The following is a 16934-nucleotide window of genomic DNA, read 5'->3' as shown; positions in this document are numbered from 1 at the left end:
GAAGACTTTGGGAAGATGGGAGAGGGAATAGAAGGCTTGATTAGCGCCGTTTCTTCGCCGGGGGTGGGGGCGGGGAGGCGCGTGTAAACAGCGGCACGTGGACACAGATTTGGGGGTCGCGTCCACGCCCCTTTCCACAGAGACCGCACCGCTTGGGACGGTGGGCGGAGCCGCGGGACGGAGGCTAGACAGGGTGACCCGACTGCATTCCTGGCCGGTGTGTCAGCGCCACTTCCCGCCCCCTCTGCTGTGATTTCGGATCCTATTCGAAAATTGGGGCGTCTCCCTTTCTCGTGGTGTGAGCGGCTTCCCAGGACGGAAGGAGGGTCAGGGGAAGGGGACGCGTACCCTCAGCCGGGGATCACCAGGCGGTTCACCAGTGTGGGCGACACCCGGGCGCCGCCCCTGAGGGCTCCAAACTACAATTCCCAGAGGACGCGAGGAGGGGAGTCGCCCGACGTCCATCGCGGAAGCTGCTGGGGATTGTAGTCCCAGCCTACGACTTTGGACTCCGTTGCTGGGAAAATCTGTAAAGATCCAACCCATCCTTTTTATCGACGGGGAGATTGAGGCTCAGAGACTCGAGGGGCTACTGATTTTTCGAGGCTCTTTTCTCGCCTTAGGGACGGGGCATATGAGTCTCCCCCATCCTCTAACCTTCTACCCCTTTGGTGGCGTCCAAATCTTTGTACGAGGGGGATCCCAAACCTAGAGGGGGTGGGGCAGGGATTCAGGAGGCTGCCTCCCTCAGTCACGGCGTGGTTAAAGTCGATTCTGTTCTACGTGGTTAGGTCGCCCTCGGCTTCCGGACCTCGCCCTTTCTGTCTGTGAAATGGATTTTCACTGATTCCCAAAGGGAACGTCTCAGGCTGCGTACTGCCCCCCTCCAGGACTACAAGTCCCAAGGTGCTCGAGGCGACCCCTACTCCCCCTCTCCTCTGGGACCCGCCTCCCAACAGCCGGAGTCACGTCGTCTAACCTGTTCCCGGCGCCTGCCCCGCCCCGTTCTCCGCTCCCCGCAGCCGGAGCCGGAGCCGGAGCCGGAGGAAGACCCCGGTGCCAGGATTTGCCCCGGATCCGTGAGTTCCACTCCACTGGGGTCCAGCGGCTCTGGAGGAGGCCGACACCGTATCCCTGGGAGGACTGGGAGGGGACTCGGACGCCGAGTCCCAGGGCGGATTTGGGGGTGCGCAGATGCCAGGGTCCTTCGAAGGAAAGAACTCCTATTTACTAGGCAAAAGGAAAGGGGACTCTGATGCCTGAGTTCTTGGGGTGGAGGGCTCGAACGCCATGGTCCTGGGGAGACGCTGGCTGGGACCCCTGAGTCCCACGAATTGGGCACTCTCAGAAGTTTGAGGCTTTGAGTAGAATTGGGGTATTGGATCCCTGAGTCCTGGGCAGAAATGACAAGAGTCGGACTGTCGGGGTTCTGGAAAGGGCGGTCATCCCTGACGCCCTCCAGCTGCTTTCTCCACCGAACCTCTAGGTCTCGAGACAGAATTCGGAGTGGGATGGGGATAGTGGGGCCCTGAAATGTAGCAGGACAAGCCCCCGAGGTCCCTCTGGAGGCTGGGTTCCGGCGCTCCCTACACTTTCCGGCTCTGGTGTGGGGGCCAGTGGTGGGGACCGGGGCAGTTCAACCTGCGTGCGGCTGCGAGATCCCCAACATATCATTAACCGGCGCGTCAGACCTGCCTAACCAGAGGAGGGATCGCCACCCCAGGGCGCCCCCTCGTGGGGGCGGGAGCCTCCCCTTACCCCTTGGAGGTGAGAGATACTTGGGGTTTGCCGAGGGGGTTCTAGAACCCAGGGTAGAATTCCAGAAGGTGGGATTGGATTCCGGGAGTTTGCATGGCTGGGCACTACACAGGCATGAGACTGAGAGGACAGTGGTAAACTGAGGCTAAGAGGTCACATAGGTATAGTTGATTGGACTATGTGGCGCCTTCTGAGCTGCTGTCTCAGATAGCAGAGTTGCTTAGTTTATAACTTCTTCTGCAGCTGCTTTGGGGACGGGATTCCATCCATTCCCACCAGATTTTCTGACTAACCTTCCTCCTCCTAGGGCTCCTTGCCCTGACCCTGAGGTGAGAAATGTCACCTCCACCCCCATCTGTCTGACCTGAGGTAGTGTGGGAGATAAGCGAGGGATAGAGGCTAATTCTGGAGGTGTGTGTCTGTCCTTGAAGCTGGGGGAGGGCAGGCATGGGCACCTCCCTCTGTCTGTCTCTCTCTCCTCTCCACCCCTACGTGTCACGTGAGGGGATTGAACAAGGGGGTGGGGGAGGCAGGGGGTTCTGATGAGAGAGGGAAGAACTTCCGAATGTCTGGGCTTGAAGGGCATTCGGTTATAGCCTGAGATGAAATTAAAAATAATAACCAACCGTGGCTGCCAAGACAGAGCTCACAGCGCGCCAGGCTTAGCGCTGGTAGGTAGGATGGCGTGGTTCCCACAGTCTACAGAGGTCTCAGGCACTGCCCGCAGGTGGTTTGCTGACTCCACCCCAGGCAATGACTTCTCTCTACTCCACTGGGGAAACTAAAGCTGGACAGCAGGCACAGCCCACACCCTGGGCTTTTGCCACCTTCTCTCTGGAATCTTCCAGGGCATCCCCTGCCCCTCCACCTGAATTTTTGGGGATGACCACAAGTCAGAACTCACTAATGTACAAGGAGAATTTAGGGTTTAGGAAGTTGAGACTACAGGGGTCTAAACCCAGGGCTTTTAGACTCTCAGGAACAGTCAAAAGGCCTCTTTTGTGTAAAAAACGAAATTCCTCTGGGTCTTGACCCCTCACTGTGTGTTAGATCCTGTGTTATCTTAATGAACAGCCCTAGGAAGTTCCGTGATTAAGAATCCTCTATGTGTGAACTTTATTTGGTGCCCTGCGTTGTTCTAAACGCTGTCCAAAAATTAGGTCACTCAAACCTTACACCCTTTTGAGGAGAGGGTATAAATTCCCCCATTATACACACGAGGAAACTGAGGCACAGAGAAACTATATAACTAGTCCTGGGTAGAGACTTCAAGAAGGGAAGGCCCTAGCCTGTTCCACAGAAGGGGAACACCAAGTCCCGGAGAGGGTGGGGTCTCTTCCAGCGTCTGTCTGTCTGGACAGAAATGTAGGTTTCCAACCAGAGTATTCCCAGCCTAGCCTGGCACTCTGTCCCGGTTCCCACTGAGGATGATGATTCCTCCAGGAAGCTCCCCGGGGATCCTTAACCCCGAAGAACTTGCTTGGCCTGGCCGCGTGCATGAGACCCTGGGAACAGAGAGTTACGGGGTGGAGGAGAAGGGGACAAGTGAGACCTGGGATTAGAGGGTACCCAGGGGTGGACTAGAGCCCTCAGGAGGGGGAGCGGGGAGCTGGAAGTGCAGGGCAGGGGCCTGGGAACAGAGGCGCGGCGCGCCCCGCCCGGCCCCCGCTCCCCTGCCGCAGGAGGTGAGGCACCTGCCCAGGCCCGCCGCGCATTCCCAGGGTCTGAGCTCAGGCGCTGTCCGCGTGACCCGGAGCGCCCCCTGGTGGCCCCCGGCGGCCCGTTTGCCCACCCCAGTGCTGGGAGGGCCCCACGCCCAGCCTTGGCATTTCCTTAGAGCCAGAGGATGTCAGCATAGGATCTGAGAGTCTTAGAAATTCCGGAATCCTGAAATCCTCCGAAAGAACATCTCGCTGCCAGAATGCTGGCACTGGAGGCTGCATAGAACTGTTTGTTTTTATATTTTAGCAGACACAGAGTGTTTTCCTGTGTATCTGAGGTTCTAAAAGCCCTGAGTTCTGATTCCTGTAGTTTCTACTTTCTGAGGCCTGAGTTCTCAGAGCCTCATTCCTCTTGCACCTTCTGGCCTGTTGGATCCTCACTATAGTCCTCTACGACGGATTGCTATATATCTTCGTTGTACAGATCAGGAGGCATTTTTGTCAGGGTCATTGGTTCCCCAGGAGTTGAACCCCAGAAGTCTGGCTCTTTACTTGTGATCTTACTCACTCCCCTAACCGTGCATTCAGCTAGACTTTTAGGGCAGCCTGGGATAGATAGAACATGGTGCGGGAAGATGGAGAAACCTGAGCTAGCAAAACTGGAGAATTCTAGAATGTTCCAAAGATGGACTCTTGGACTAAGAACGTTTGGACAAGAGACTCCCAAGCTGAGAGTTTTAGGCTCTGTAGAGCTTTAATTACAACCTCAAGGTCCTTACAGTTTCTAGGGCTCTGAGACATTGAAGAGGCCTCTTAGAATAGCTCCTTTGCCTCCTCCTTTCACTGTTGGGGAAACTGAGGCCTCAGGAGTGGATGGGACTTGTTGCCCAAGGTCACACGCTCCCAACACACCCAAATGAACCACCAGCCCCAACAGGTTCTGTGCCAAGGCTTCCCAGACAGAGGCCAGAATCAGCATGCCCCAGCCTGCCCCACCGCCCACGCCTGTACCTCCAAACCTAAGGGGTTGGTGCAGCCCGGGGAGGTGGCAGGGCTGGCGGGCGTGGTGGCTACCATGGGGATGGAGATGGTGCTGGCCTGACTGGTTCCTTGTGGCCTAGCTCTTTCCCACTGAGCCGGTGACCACAGAAGCCCAGCCACCCCCAGCCACTTCCCTGTTCTTCCTGTGAATGCTGGGTCTCCATGAGCAAGGTCAACTCTGGGGAGGGGAAGCTGAGTGGTCCCTGTCCTCTGGGACTCTGCCAAGTCTGGTCACGGTGCCCCAGACTAACAAGTTAGATCCAGGTGTGAAATCTAATACCACCAGCTCCTTGCAAGGTGATCTTGAGCAGAGGGTTCTGAGCCCCACTTTTTTTGCCTGCTACTGTGATTTTGACCATCGCATGTGGTATTGGGTGCAAGCACAGTTCTAGGAGGTAGTGGCCCTTCAGTTAATAGTTGTTATTGTTATATGCCCTCAAGCAACTCTCACAGGTACATGGTAGACAGCACAATTATTATTTTTTTAAAAATCCCTAGTGGGGCGCCTGGGTGGCTCAGTCAGTTAAGCGGCTGCCTTTGACTCAGGTCATGATCCTAGGGGTCCTGGGATCGAGCCTGCATCGGGCTCCCTGCTCGGCAGCCTGCTTTTCTTTTCTTTTTTAAACGAAGTTACCCCTACATGGAGTAAACTCCAGCTCTCTTTCTCTTTCTTTTTCCTTTTTTCAGATTTTATTTATTCATTTATTCGACAGACAGAGATCACAAGTAGGCAGAGAGGCAGGCAGAGAGAGTAGGAAGCAGGCTCCCTGCTGAGCAGAGAGCCCCATGCGGGGCTCTATCCCAGGACCCTGGGATCATGACCCCAGCCGAAGGCAGAGGCTTTAACCCACTGAGCCACCCAGGCGCCCCTCGGCAGCCTCCTTTTCCCTCTGCCCCTCCCCCTGCTTGCGCTCGAGCTTTCTCTCTCGAGTAAATAAAATTCTTTAAAAAAATAAAAATAAAAAGATCCCTAGCATAAAAAATATATATATCCCTGGCATCTAGTGTTGTGTCTTCCAGTCCTAGTAGGCACTCGGTAATTGATGGTTACTTTTGCATTCTTTATTCCCTCACATGCCTGGCGCACAGTAGATAATGAGTGGCTAATTGTTGAAGGAGTCATTCAAGTCTTATTAGGAGTGACCTAGAAAGTTGAACAAGGAGCTACGTAAAAGAGAGGGAATTGTCAAGAGCCATCCGGGAATTTGAAGGAGTTGGCATTTCCCAGCCAGGGAAGTGGCTGGGCATAGCGGTTCCAGTGGAAGGACCTAGGAGAGTAAAGGCTCTGTCTGGCTTTTCTAGGACCCCTGGTTCCCTGCGGGCGGGATCTGAGAAGGCTTCCCTTCTCCCGCCCCCCCCCCCCAACACACACACCTCGGCAGGCGCCCCGGTTTGCCGGCACCATGGACAGCGAGGCATTCCAGAGCACGAGGGACCTTCTGGACCTGAACTTCCAGTGTGAGCTGGGGTAGGGGGCGGGGCTTGCCCCGGAGGGGCCCTCAAGGGTAGAGGCGGGGCGCTGCCCGGGGAGGTCCGGGTCCTGACCGCTACTCCCACCTGCCCAGCTCTGGCCATGAAGCACATGGACCTGAAGCAGATGGAGCTGGACACGGCGGCGGCCAAGGTGGACGAGCTCACCAAACAGCTGGAGTCTCTGTGGTCAGACTCACCCACGCCTCCCGGCTCGCAGGCTGGAGCCCCGCCTAGGGTGAGCCTACTCGCCTCGGTCCCCACCTTGGCCCCCAAAGCCAGCCTTTTTCTGCCTAAGGTTCTGTCCCATCGGGTTGTACAGGCTGTGGGCTATTTGAGGGCACTTGTAAAAGGGGACCAGTATGAATGGACTTCTAACAGGACCCTCGGGGAAAAGCGTCTTTTTCTTAGAGGCAGAAGGGCACCATGTGGGCTAGCCTCAGTCCTTATTTCAGGGCTGTCTCGCCAGTACCTCTCACCAGGACTCCCTGTGCCTCACTCTCCAGCCCTGCTCCAACTCCCCTAGGTTAATTTCCGATGACTTCTTTTGGTCTCCTACTAACCCCTACATTAATATCTCCTTTGGCCCCTCAATGTCCTGGCTTCCGCATAGCCGTCCCGGTACAGCTCCAGCCCGGTCCCCGAGTCCTTCAGCAGCCGCGGGTCTCCCCGGAAGGCGGCCACCGACGGTGCAGACACCCCATTCGGACGGTCCGAGAGTGCCCCGGCTCTGCATCCCTACAGCCCGCTGTCCCCTAAAGGCCGGCCCTCATCACCGCGCACCCCGCTCTACCTGCAGCCAGATGCCTACGGCACCCTGGACCGAGCGCCCTCGCCCCGGCCCCGCGCCTTCGATGGCACAGGCAGCTCCCTCGGCCGTGCGCCCTCCCCGCGGCCGGGATCCGGCCCGCTCCGGCAGCAGGGCCCCCCTACGCCCTTTGACTTCCTGGGCCGCGCGGGTTCCCCGCGGGGCAGCCCCCTGGCGGAGGGACCCCAGGCCTTTTTCCCGGAGCGCGGGCCCTCGCCACGCCCCCAGACCTCAGCCTACGATGCGTCCATGGCCTTTGGGAGCCCCCTACTGGGCGCGGGCGGTAGCGCTTTCGCTCCACCTCTGCGCGCTCAAGGTGAACGAGCGGGCCTTGTTTGTGGGGTGAGAGGGATGCTGGCATGGGACCGGCCTCCTGGTATATCCCGAAACGCCACCTCTCCCTAGACGACTTAACGCTGCGCCGGCGGCCCCCCAAAGCCTGGAATGAGTCTGACCTAGACGTGGCGTATGAGAAGAAGTCTTCGCAGACCGCCAGCTATGAACGTGAGTGGTAGGAGACCAGAGGAGGCGGGGAGCCCGGAGAGGCAGCCCCCAGACCCTAATGATTCGCGCCTTGCAGGCTTGGACATCTTCTCACGGCCCGCTTCGCCTGGCCTGCAGCTGTTACCCTGGAGAGAGAGCAGCCTGGATGGGCTGGGGGCCACCAGCAAGGTGAGGGGGGCCTGCGGAGGGCGGGGCTGGAGGGCAGGGGCCGGAAGTGCAGTCAGGACTACCTCCCATTCCCGGCTGCACCCCCAGTCTCCCTGCCCTCCACCCCAGGCTCTTCCTTCTTTATCCTGGATTTCCATCCCCCCATCCCTAAATCCCTTTTCCCTCACTCCCTCTGGCGTCCCTCACCTTCTCTCCCTTCTTGACCTTTTGTCCTTACCTCCTTCCCCCTCCTCCTTTATCATTCCCTCCCCCTAACTTCTTCCCACCTAGCCCCTTCTTTCCTCCTTCCCTCCTTCTCCCCAGGACAACCTCACCAGCGCCACTCTGCCCCGCAATTACAAGGTCTCCCCTCTGGCCAACGACCGGCGTTCTGATGTGGGCAGCTACCGCAGATCGCTGGGCTCCCCGGCGTCGTCAGGCACTTTGCCCCGCAGCTGGCAGCCTGTCAGCCGCATCCCCATGCCCCCTTCCAGCCCCCAGCCCCGCGGAGCCCCACGCCAGCGCCCCATCCCTCTCAGCATGATATTCAGGCTGCAGAATGCCTTCTGGGAGCATGGGGCCAGCAGGGCCATGCTCCCTGGTTCCCCCATCTTCTCCCGAGCACCCCCACCTAAGCTGCCTCCACAGCCCCAGGCACCCCCTCAGCCCCAGGCACCCCCTCAGCCCCAGCCGCCGCCTCAGCCCCAGCCTCCACCCCCTCCCCAGCCCCAACCCCAACCCCAGCCTCAACCCCCTGTCCCAGCCCCGCAACCTCCCCAACAGACTTGGCCCTCTGTGAGCGAAGGTGAGTCAGCAGTGGGGGACCCAGAAGGCTGGTTAAAGGGAGGACAAATGGCTGGGGACCAGAACAGCTTAGGGAGCCATCACAGCCAGACACCCATTTCCAGACACTGTCCCCGCACAGAGTGAGGCTAGAGGAGGAGGTTGGGAATTCATTCAGGAGCTAGAGGGAGCACTGTGGTTTAGCATGGACCCTGGAATTAGACTGCCTGGCTCCGTGCTGTGTGACCTTGGATAAGTCACTTAATCTCTCTGGACCTCAGTTTCTTTGAGTGTAGAAGGTGATAGAGCCCATCTTATTATGGTATTAGATTATTTAATCTATACAAAGTCATTAAAATAGAGCCTGATGTGGGAAGATTTCAATAGCTATTATATTAGTTATAATAATCATTAATATGTTTGTGTCTGTGAGACCAGCCCAGGGCCTAGAGTTAAAGCCAAATGGGTTTTGAGCCCCTCTCCCCTGCTGACTTGCCATATGAGTCAGGATAAACTAGCTAACCTATCTGAACTTCTGCTTTGTCATCTGCGAATTGTGAAGGACATTATCAGGCACCAGGATTCTAGTCCCAGAATGAGTATTCTGCCTGAAAGGGTAGGTGAGGAAGTTCTTAGGATCTCAGCAAGTCAAGGCCATGGTGATGGTATTAGCACAAGATTCCGAAGTCAGAGGGACCAGTTGCAGCTAAGTGGCTTTGGGCAATTGACTTGCGCTCCGAGATGCTCAGCTTCCCTCCCTGTAATAAGGAAATGATAGCAGGTTCTACCTCACAAGGTGGTGGTGAGAATTCAGTAAGACAAGCACACAATCATATATTATTCACAGCCCATGGTATGTAGCCCAGAGAGATCAAGGAACTGCCCTGAGGTTACACAGCAAATCAGATGCTGGCTGCGGGTCCTGGAAGTTGTGGACTTGGAGAGGGGAGTCATGGGATTCTCCCAGGCACCCATTCACTGATGGGCTTCTTGTTCCCTCTAGGCACCCCCAAACCTCCCCCGGAGCTGGAGCCCGAGCCCGACCTGGAGGGGCTGCTGGCACCAGTGCTGGAGGGTGGTGATGCAGATGAAGGCACTGTAACTCGGCCCCTCAGCCCCACGAGGCTGCAGCCAGCCCTGCCCCCTGAGGCGCAGTCAGTGCCCGAGCTGGAGGAGGTGGCACGGGTGCTGGCAGAGATACCGCGCCCCCTCAAACGCAGGGGCTCCATGGAGCAGAGCCCCGCTGTAGCCCTGCCCCCCACCCACAAGAAGCAGTACCAGCAGCTCATCAGCCGCCTCTTCCATCGGCATGGCGGGCCTGGGGGTCCTGAACCCGAACTGTCCTCCATCAGTGAGGGATCCGAAGCGAGGGCAGGGCCCCCTGCTCCTGCCCCACCAGCGCCCATCCCACCCCCGGCCCTGCCTCAGGTCAGCCCACCAGAGCAGCTGCAGAGCATGGTAAGTAATACAGGAGGACACGGGGATCTATTAGCACCTGGACGTGCCCCTTCCCTTTTAGGACAGAACCTGGAAATGGCATGCCTCACATCTGCCTCTTCCAATTGGCCAGGGACCCAGCGGCTGCAAGGGAGGCCGGGAAATTTAGTCTTTAATCTAGGAGTCACCTGTGTTCTGAAGACAGGGAGAATGTCTTGGGAGAGGCATTCACAAGTCTTGGCCACCCAGAGACTTTCTCTGCTCCTCTCCAATCACCTGCTTCCCCCCGCCAACACCGCCACCCCAGGGGCATCTCTTCAGGAATCTTGGAATCTTACCACCTGGAAATGAGTGTGTCAGTGGGTTTATTCCAGGACCTGAAAAGCCTGCCTGAAGCAAGGTAGTCACCAGGCTGCATGGTCTCTCGTGTCTGCCTTCTCTGGGAATTGACCTCTCCTCTCAGACCTCAGCACGCCTGTGCCATGGCTAGAAATGACGGCTCAGAACGGCCTCTCGCTTGCGGTGCATGGTGTCCTCTGATGCTTCTCAGAGGCGCTTTCATTCAGAATTGCGAGATTAAGTCCCCGGTATCCGAGGCTGTGGGTGTGGTGATTAAGGGCATCAACTGCAGAGCTAGGCTGCCCGGTTCAAATCCCGGCTCCATGCCGCTTATCAGCTGTGCAACCTTGTGCAATATGCTTAGCCTCTCTGGGCCTCAGTGTCTTCATCTGTAAAATGGGGATAAGAGAAACCATAGAGTTGCTTGGAGCATTAAATATATGAATATAGCGCTTAGAATAGTGCCTGGCTCTTAACTGTTAATCACTATTCTTATTGTTAGCATTTGACCAGGGGATGGTGGCCTTCAAAACTTGCTCCAGTCCCTGCATGTTGGCCGGGGTGTGGGTGGCGTGTATGGAACAGTCCTGTTCTCTCAGTGTGGATGGACAGAGTGAGGGGAGCGATTCCGAGAAAAGAAGCAGGGGCTCGGTTGACACCCCAAAATGCCTATTCCCAAGCCAGGAAAGGCTGAGATCCAGGATCTTGATATCAAGAATGGAAGAATGAAAACACCTTATGGGGTCACAAAGTCCTAGCCATAAAGAAACTCGAAAATTCACAGAATTCAAGAATTAAATCCTGTTCTCAGTCTCAGAACAGTGAACCTTCAGAATCCTAGAGTGCCGAAGTTTCAAATAACAGGATCTTAGAAATTAGAATTCAGTAACACTGGCCCTGGTTATTAACTGATTCGTGAAGTCACCAAATTGAAAATTAAAGGCTCTTCTCATTTGAGTCAGGAAATCACAGATTAGTGCACTAATTTGTTGAAATACAGAATTCTGTTTTATTTTATTATTTTTAAAAGAGTATTTTTCAAAAATCTTTATTTATTTGCGATAGAGTATGGGGGGGCAGAGGGAGAAGGAGAAGCAAACTCCCTGCTGAGCAGGGAGCCTTATGTAGGACTCGATCCCAGGACCTGAGCCAAAGGTTCAGGCTGAGATCATGACCTGAGCCGAAGGCAGACACTTGACCAACTGAGCCACCCAGGCGTCCCCAAAGAGTATTTTTCAAAAGATATCTCTACACCCGTCATGGGGCTTGAAGTCACAGCCCAAAGATCAAAATCTCAGCTACACCAACCGAGCCAGCTGTGTACCCCCAGAATTATATTGTAAAGGAACATTTTCCACTAGAAAAGTAAATACACAAACACCGTAGTAAGTAGGAGGAAATAGAAAAAAAGAATAAAGAGGCCAAAAATCACAGCACTCAGAACTGTGATTAACATTCTAAGTATCTCCTTCCAATCTGTTGGAAGGAAATTCTAACCATAAAATATTAAAGTTCCCATAGAATCTTGGGAATGTAACGACTTGGGTCTTCAGCAGTTGGACATGGCGTAAGTTAGCATTCCTGGACTTACAACATTTGAAACAGCTGAACCTCAGAGAATTTTGAAATCCGTGGCTCTTGGGATCTCCAGATTCCGAGATCTTGAAATCATCGACATCAAAGACCAGAATCACAAAATGCTACATGCTCCCAATAAATGAACCTTGTAGGAGGACCTGTGGACGTCAAAAATAAGAAAGCACAAGGAATAAGAGGCTAAATATTTTCATTCCGAACATCTGGAATTAACACTGGACAACAGTTTGTTATGTGGGTTTCATAGCATTTATGTTTTATAAAAGCACTAAGACTGAGGACAGGTTGAAAACCTACCTGGCTTCTACAGTCATCAACTTGGTGGTCTGCCAGCTTCCTTTCGGGTCTCAGGGGCCAAGATCCAGATTCCCTGACTATTGTAGGGAATCAAAGGCTATAGAACTAAGGCATCCCTTTCCCCATGGCCGGTAGGCTCTGTACCTCCCCGCCTTCCAGTCCCAGCCCCATCTCCGTCTAGTTGGATGACCTGGGGCGGCTGCGGCCGGGTTCCTGAACCTCTGTTTTCCTCTCTAAGTAATGGGTATATTAATAATTCCCCCCAAGTCACCAGAGCCACCACCCCTACCCGTTGTTTCCCCAGGAGATGCGCTCGGTGCTGCGGAAGGCCGGCTCCCCCCGCAAGGTTCGCCGCGCGCGCCTCAACCCGCTTGTGCTCCTGCTGGACGCTGCGCTGACCGGGGAGCTGGACGTGGTGCAGCAGGCGGTGAAGGAGGTGAGTGCTGCCCGAGCGCAAGGCAGGCGGGGTGGAAGCAGTGTTCGGGGGGATGGTGCTGGGGACTGAGCCTCCGCCTCTGTGTCCCCCGCCCGCCCAGATGAATGACCCGAGCCAGCCCAATGAGGAGGGCATCACCGCCCTGCACAACGCCATCTGCGGCGCCAACTACCCCATCGTGGACTTCCTCATCGCGGCCGGTGCCAACGTCAACTCCCCAGACAGCCACGGCTGGTGAGCCCTGACCCTGACTCTTACGGGGCGGGCGCTGCGTGGGTGCGGGGCGGGACCACGCTGCTGGCCCGGGCACACGCGGGTAAATGCGCGGCGGCTCACGCACGCCTCCACGCCTAGGACACCATTGCACTGCGCAGCATCGTGCAACGACACGGCCATCTGCACGGCGCTGGTGCAGCACGGCGCAGCCATCTTCGCCACCACGCTGAGTGACGGAGCCACCGCCATCGAGAAGTGCGACCCCTACCGCGAGGGTTACGCTGACTGCGCCACTTACCTGGCAGGTGCGAGGCTTGCCTCTGGAGGAGGGAAGGAGGTGGTGGGGACCCAGGCCACCCAGCTGGTCACTGCAGAGGGGGAAGGGGCAAGATTGCTGGTCGTGGGAGAGAAGATGTGGGGACTGTACCAGCCAGGTAGCAGGATCACAAAGGAAGGGTGGTGGGATGGGCCACCTGCGGGAGAGCTGGACTGGTCCTCCCACCTGGCAGGTACGCACAGGGTGTGTGGGGTGAGTAGACTGCCAGCCTCACGGGCTGGGGGACGTGGGCACTGTGCCATGCAAACTGGACACCTATGGAAAGAAGGGGGGTCTTGGAGATTGCACTGTTCACCTGCTTTCTCACCTGAGGGCATGAGGGGGTTGGACATTCCAACAATACCATTTACCTGGCATAGGGCTGGGCAGGTGGGCTGTGCTACCTACCTGTGGGAGACACAGGGCCACACCGTTGACAGGTGACGCTTCCCTTAGTGGGGAAGGGCAGATCACCCAAGCAGGTGATAGGAGGAGGTAGGTAGCTTGGGTCAAGGGAGTGTGTAGAGCGTCCCTATTACACACCTGACGTGGGCGGGCAGATTGTATCATAGGGCGGGATTAGGAACATCTCAGAGCTGAAGGAAGTCAGGCTCTAGGATCTGGGGGTGGGACAGTGTTTTTGAGAGGTGAGCCACCTAATGGCAGAAACTGGATGAGAGCCTTGGGGCTTGTGGGTGAGCACCGGTAGCTGGGGACTGCACCCCGGGGGCACGAAATAGACTAAGCTTCGGGGTGGGGCATTGGCCCTTACACGATGGTACAAGGAGGTGGAGCCTATGAGATGGGGCGCTTGGACTGTTTTGCCTGTGTCGGACGTGGAGAGTACTATGAGGGTCAAGTAGAGATTGGACACAAGACCTGGCAGGGAAGGAAGGCAGAACCCGAACCCAGTGGACTGAACCACTAGAAAGAGGGAGCAGCGTGGACTATACCATTTGGAAGGGGGGGCTAAATTCTTGATGGAAATTTTACCACTTAACAGGGCCGGGAAGAGGGTGGGCTGTACCCTCTGGAGACGTTATTGCATACTCTGGAGATTTTGCCACTTGGGGAGGGGGAAAGCAGTGTGGACTCACCATCTGGGAAGGGGGAGGTGGGACCACTTAGTGCGAGGCGGGAAGGGCTGAACCATCGAAGGGGGCGTTGAGATTATGGAAACTGTACAGTTGGGGTGGGGGCGGTATACATCAACCGCACCTCTGGGAGTGACACAGGGACTTGACGATGTCCAAGAGGGGATGGGGACCGTTGACCCTGCCTCGGGGCTTGGAGGCCCCAGTTTGATGCACCCTGATACCCTCGAATGTCAGAGACTGCCAGTTCCGGGCAGCTGACTCCAGCTTAGGCGTCCCTCTCCAGACGGGGTACCCGACTTTGCTGTGCATGTGTGTGTTGGGGGGTGCCTCATCCCAGGGCCCGTCCCTGTCCTCAGCGTGTCTTGTGTCCCTGAGTGTTCTGACGCCTCCAGCCCTCCATCCCCACCAGGTGCTCACAGCCCCTGCGGGTTCGTGTTTCAGATGTGGAGCAGAGCATGGGCCTGATGCACAACGGGGCGGTGTACGCCCTCTGGGACTACAGCGCGGAGTTCGGAGACGAGCTGTCCTTCCGCGAGGGCGAGTCGGTCACCGTGCTGCGGAGGGACGGACCCGAGGAGACCGACTGGTGGTGGGCTGCGCTGCATGGGCAGGAGGGCTACGTACCTCGTAACTACTTTGGGGTGAGGAAAAAAATAATCTCTTCTACAAAGAAGAGATATTGTATCCGAATCCTGGGGCTATTTGGGGAAAAGGGTGATTCTGGGGGAAAAAATGAGCAAGAGGGACAGTCCATTATACTAGGGGCGAGGTAGGTCAGAAGAATCTATTCCGGGTCCGTGGGGAATGAGGAAAACCAATTATAATAACACAAGGGAGGTGAGGGACAGCGCCCCTCATAGTTGGGAGAGAAAGTGCCCCTTCCCTGTGATACTTTGTGGGGAACTCACTGCCTGACGTTATTTGGTTCATGTGCAACTTTTTTTTTAATCATGCTTAATTTTATTACTGGGGAGGCAAGGAAGAATGTATTTTAGCCAAGGGAAGCCATGAAGAATCCCATTTTAGGTGCACAGGAGGGGAAGTTAAAATAATTGTTTATGACTGGTGTAGTGGGGGGGAAGCTTTTGTTACACTGCAAGGGGGAGGGAGAGGAAGATTCCATTATTAAAAGGATGGTAGGATTGAGGGAGATTGTACTAGGTTAAGGGAAGAGACCAGAAGATCCCATTATATTCCTAGGAGAGAAAATTTTTGTAATTTGGGGATGGGTGGAGGTAGGTCTGAAGGGGAGAGCCACTGTGGTAGGGAGAGACAGGTGTTCGTTTCATGGCAGAATGGAAGCCTCAGAAAATTACATTTCATCAACTCTAGGCTCCATCTGGTGCTTGGTGGTGACAGGGGCCTTGGGGATTCTGGAGCAAATCCCCAAGGGGAAGGAGTCCGTTAGGAAGGGAGGGGAGGATGGAGACAGCCCATCTGTTTGGGGATGGATTAAGTGACTCCATTAAATTTGGGGGTAGGAGGAAGGAGGGAGAATTCCTGGTGTCTAAAGATTCTGCCTTCCCTCAGCTCTTCCCCAGGGTGAAGACTCAGAGGAATAAGGTCTAGCTGCACAGAAGGTCATTGCCAAGGGAGGCAGGAGCCGGCAGCCCTGCCTTTGCCCCAGACCTCTCCTCAGTAACTGCTGCATCTCCTTGGGCCCCAAGCCCCACAGGGGTGGGGTCCTCACCTCCAGCTCTCTGCTTCCCTGGAAGCCCAGGGGAGAAGGAGAACCTCAGCCTTAAGTTTAGAAGCTGCCTTAGCCTCGGGAGATCACCTTGGGGCTGGGAATCATCGGAGGCAAGAGACTTCCCCTCCTCCCCCAGCCTCCTCCATTTGCCAAATCAGATCCTGTCCAAAGTGCCTCTCACTCCTGCTGCCAACCCCTCCCACCCCCTCCAAACAAGCCAACATATCATCCTAGGAGAGCCTGGGGTGTGTCACTTCCACCGGATTTCCCCGGGAGTCACCTCTGCCCTCATCTCTCCAGGGCTGGGCGAGACACACTGGTCCCCAGCTCTCCCCACTCAAGTGCCTTCACTCAGTGCCGGTTTTATAACCAAATAGGGACATTTTTCCTTATAAATAAAGGTAGTTTGCACAGAAATGGACTTCCCTCTCTTTAGATCCCCTTCTGATCTAATAAGTGCTCATCACCCTTACCATGTTTGACAAACCAGTTTTAAGGAAGCCCCTTTCTAAGGGATTTCTGTCTTGAAAATCCAGTCCTTCCTCTTCCAAACACATCTGTTTTTTTGTGGGTTTTTTTGGCGAGGGGGAGGGAGGACTTTTGGTGGGTTTTTTTTTTGTAGTGTCGCAGTCTTTTTTCATATTTTGGATTCTTTATGTCTTTAAACATTTTAAGCTTATTTTATAGTATATGTATGATAATTCTACCATCTGAAGTATGGAGCCATCTACTTCCATCATCTGCCGTGTCTGCTGGTTCTTGCTCATGGTGGATTGTTCCCTCGAGTGTGTTGAAATTATGGTTTGGGAGACCGTCTTCGACAGGGCTTTATCTTCCCGTAATCCATGTGGCCTTGTTGAGGGTATGACCCTGAAGAGGGACTTTCCTTTGCTCCTGCCTCACTTCTTTACTGTGTAAACTGATTTTGGGTAAAGCACAGGCATATGTCTCCTCTGTGTATTTCTTGACAAATCCTAAGGCAACAGCATTGTTGTTGTCTGAGATGTCCAGTACATATAGCCACCAACCTCACGTGGCTGTTTAATTTCAATTAATTAAAATTAAATAAAAATTCAGGATCATTTCTTAGTCACTTTTCTTTTCTTTTTTTTTAAGATTTTATTTATTTATTTGACAGACAGAGATCACAAGTAGGCAGAGAGGCAGGCAGAGAGAGAGGAAGGAAAGCAGGCTCCCCAACTCGGGGCTCGATCCCAGGACTCCAGGATCATGACCCCGGGCCGAAGGCAGAGGCCCAACCCACTGAGCCACCCAGGTGCCCCTCTCAGTCACTTTTCTAGTGTTCGGTTGCCATGTGTGGCCAGTGGCTACCATTTG

At 55.2% G+C, this 16934-nt stretch overlaps 1 protein-coding gene across 1 annotated transcript; it reads left to right on the top strand.

Annotated features, from left to right (window-relative positions):
* Nucleotides 1–208: 208 nt before the first annotated feature.
* On the top strand, nt 209–16013 carry PPP1R13L (protein phosphatase 1 regulatory subunit 13 like). Its single transcript, XM_032323278.1, has 13 exons — nt 209–1079; nt 5763–5918; nt 6026–6168; nt 6544–7054; nt 7144–7242; nt 7319–7410; nt 7714–8194; nt 9176–9630; nt 12146–12277; nt 12378–12511; nt 12632–12798; nt 14348–14547; nt 15437–16013. The coding sequence occupies exons 2-13, from the start codon at nt 5864–5866 to the stop codon at nt 15473–15475; spliced, it is 2508 nt and encodes an 835-aa protein (XP_032179169.1). The 5' UTR covers nt 209–1079; nt 5763–5863; the 3' UTR covers nt 15476–16013.
* Nucleotides 16014–16934: the final 921 nt, after the last annotated feature.

This window comes from Mustela erminea, chromosome 19, assembly GCF_009829155.1.
Source record: "Mustela erminea isolate mMusErm1 chromosome 19, mMusErm1.Pri, whole genome shotgun sequence".
Lineage (NCBI taxonomy): Eukaryota > Metazoa > Chordata > Mammalia > Carnivora > Mustelidae > Mustela > Mustela erminea.
Note: the sequence above shows the minus strand (reverse complement) of the source record. Positions and strands in the feature narration are given on the sequence as shown.

Bases quoted from the DNA above. Each gene is read 5' to 3' on its own strand.
- PPP1R13L (XM_032323278.1), top strand. From the start codon at position 5,864: ATGGACAGCGAGGCATTCCAGAGCACGAGGGACCTTCTGGACCTGAAC. The intron at 7,411-7,713 runs GTGAGGGGGGCC...CCTTCTCCCCAG, and splicing joins GGCTGGGGGCCACCAGCAAG to GACAACCTCACCAGCGCCAC. The intron at 12,512-12,631 runs GTGAGCCCTGAC...CTCCACGCCTAG, and splicing joins TCCCCAGACAGCCACGGCTG to GACACCATTGCACTGCGCAG.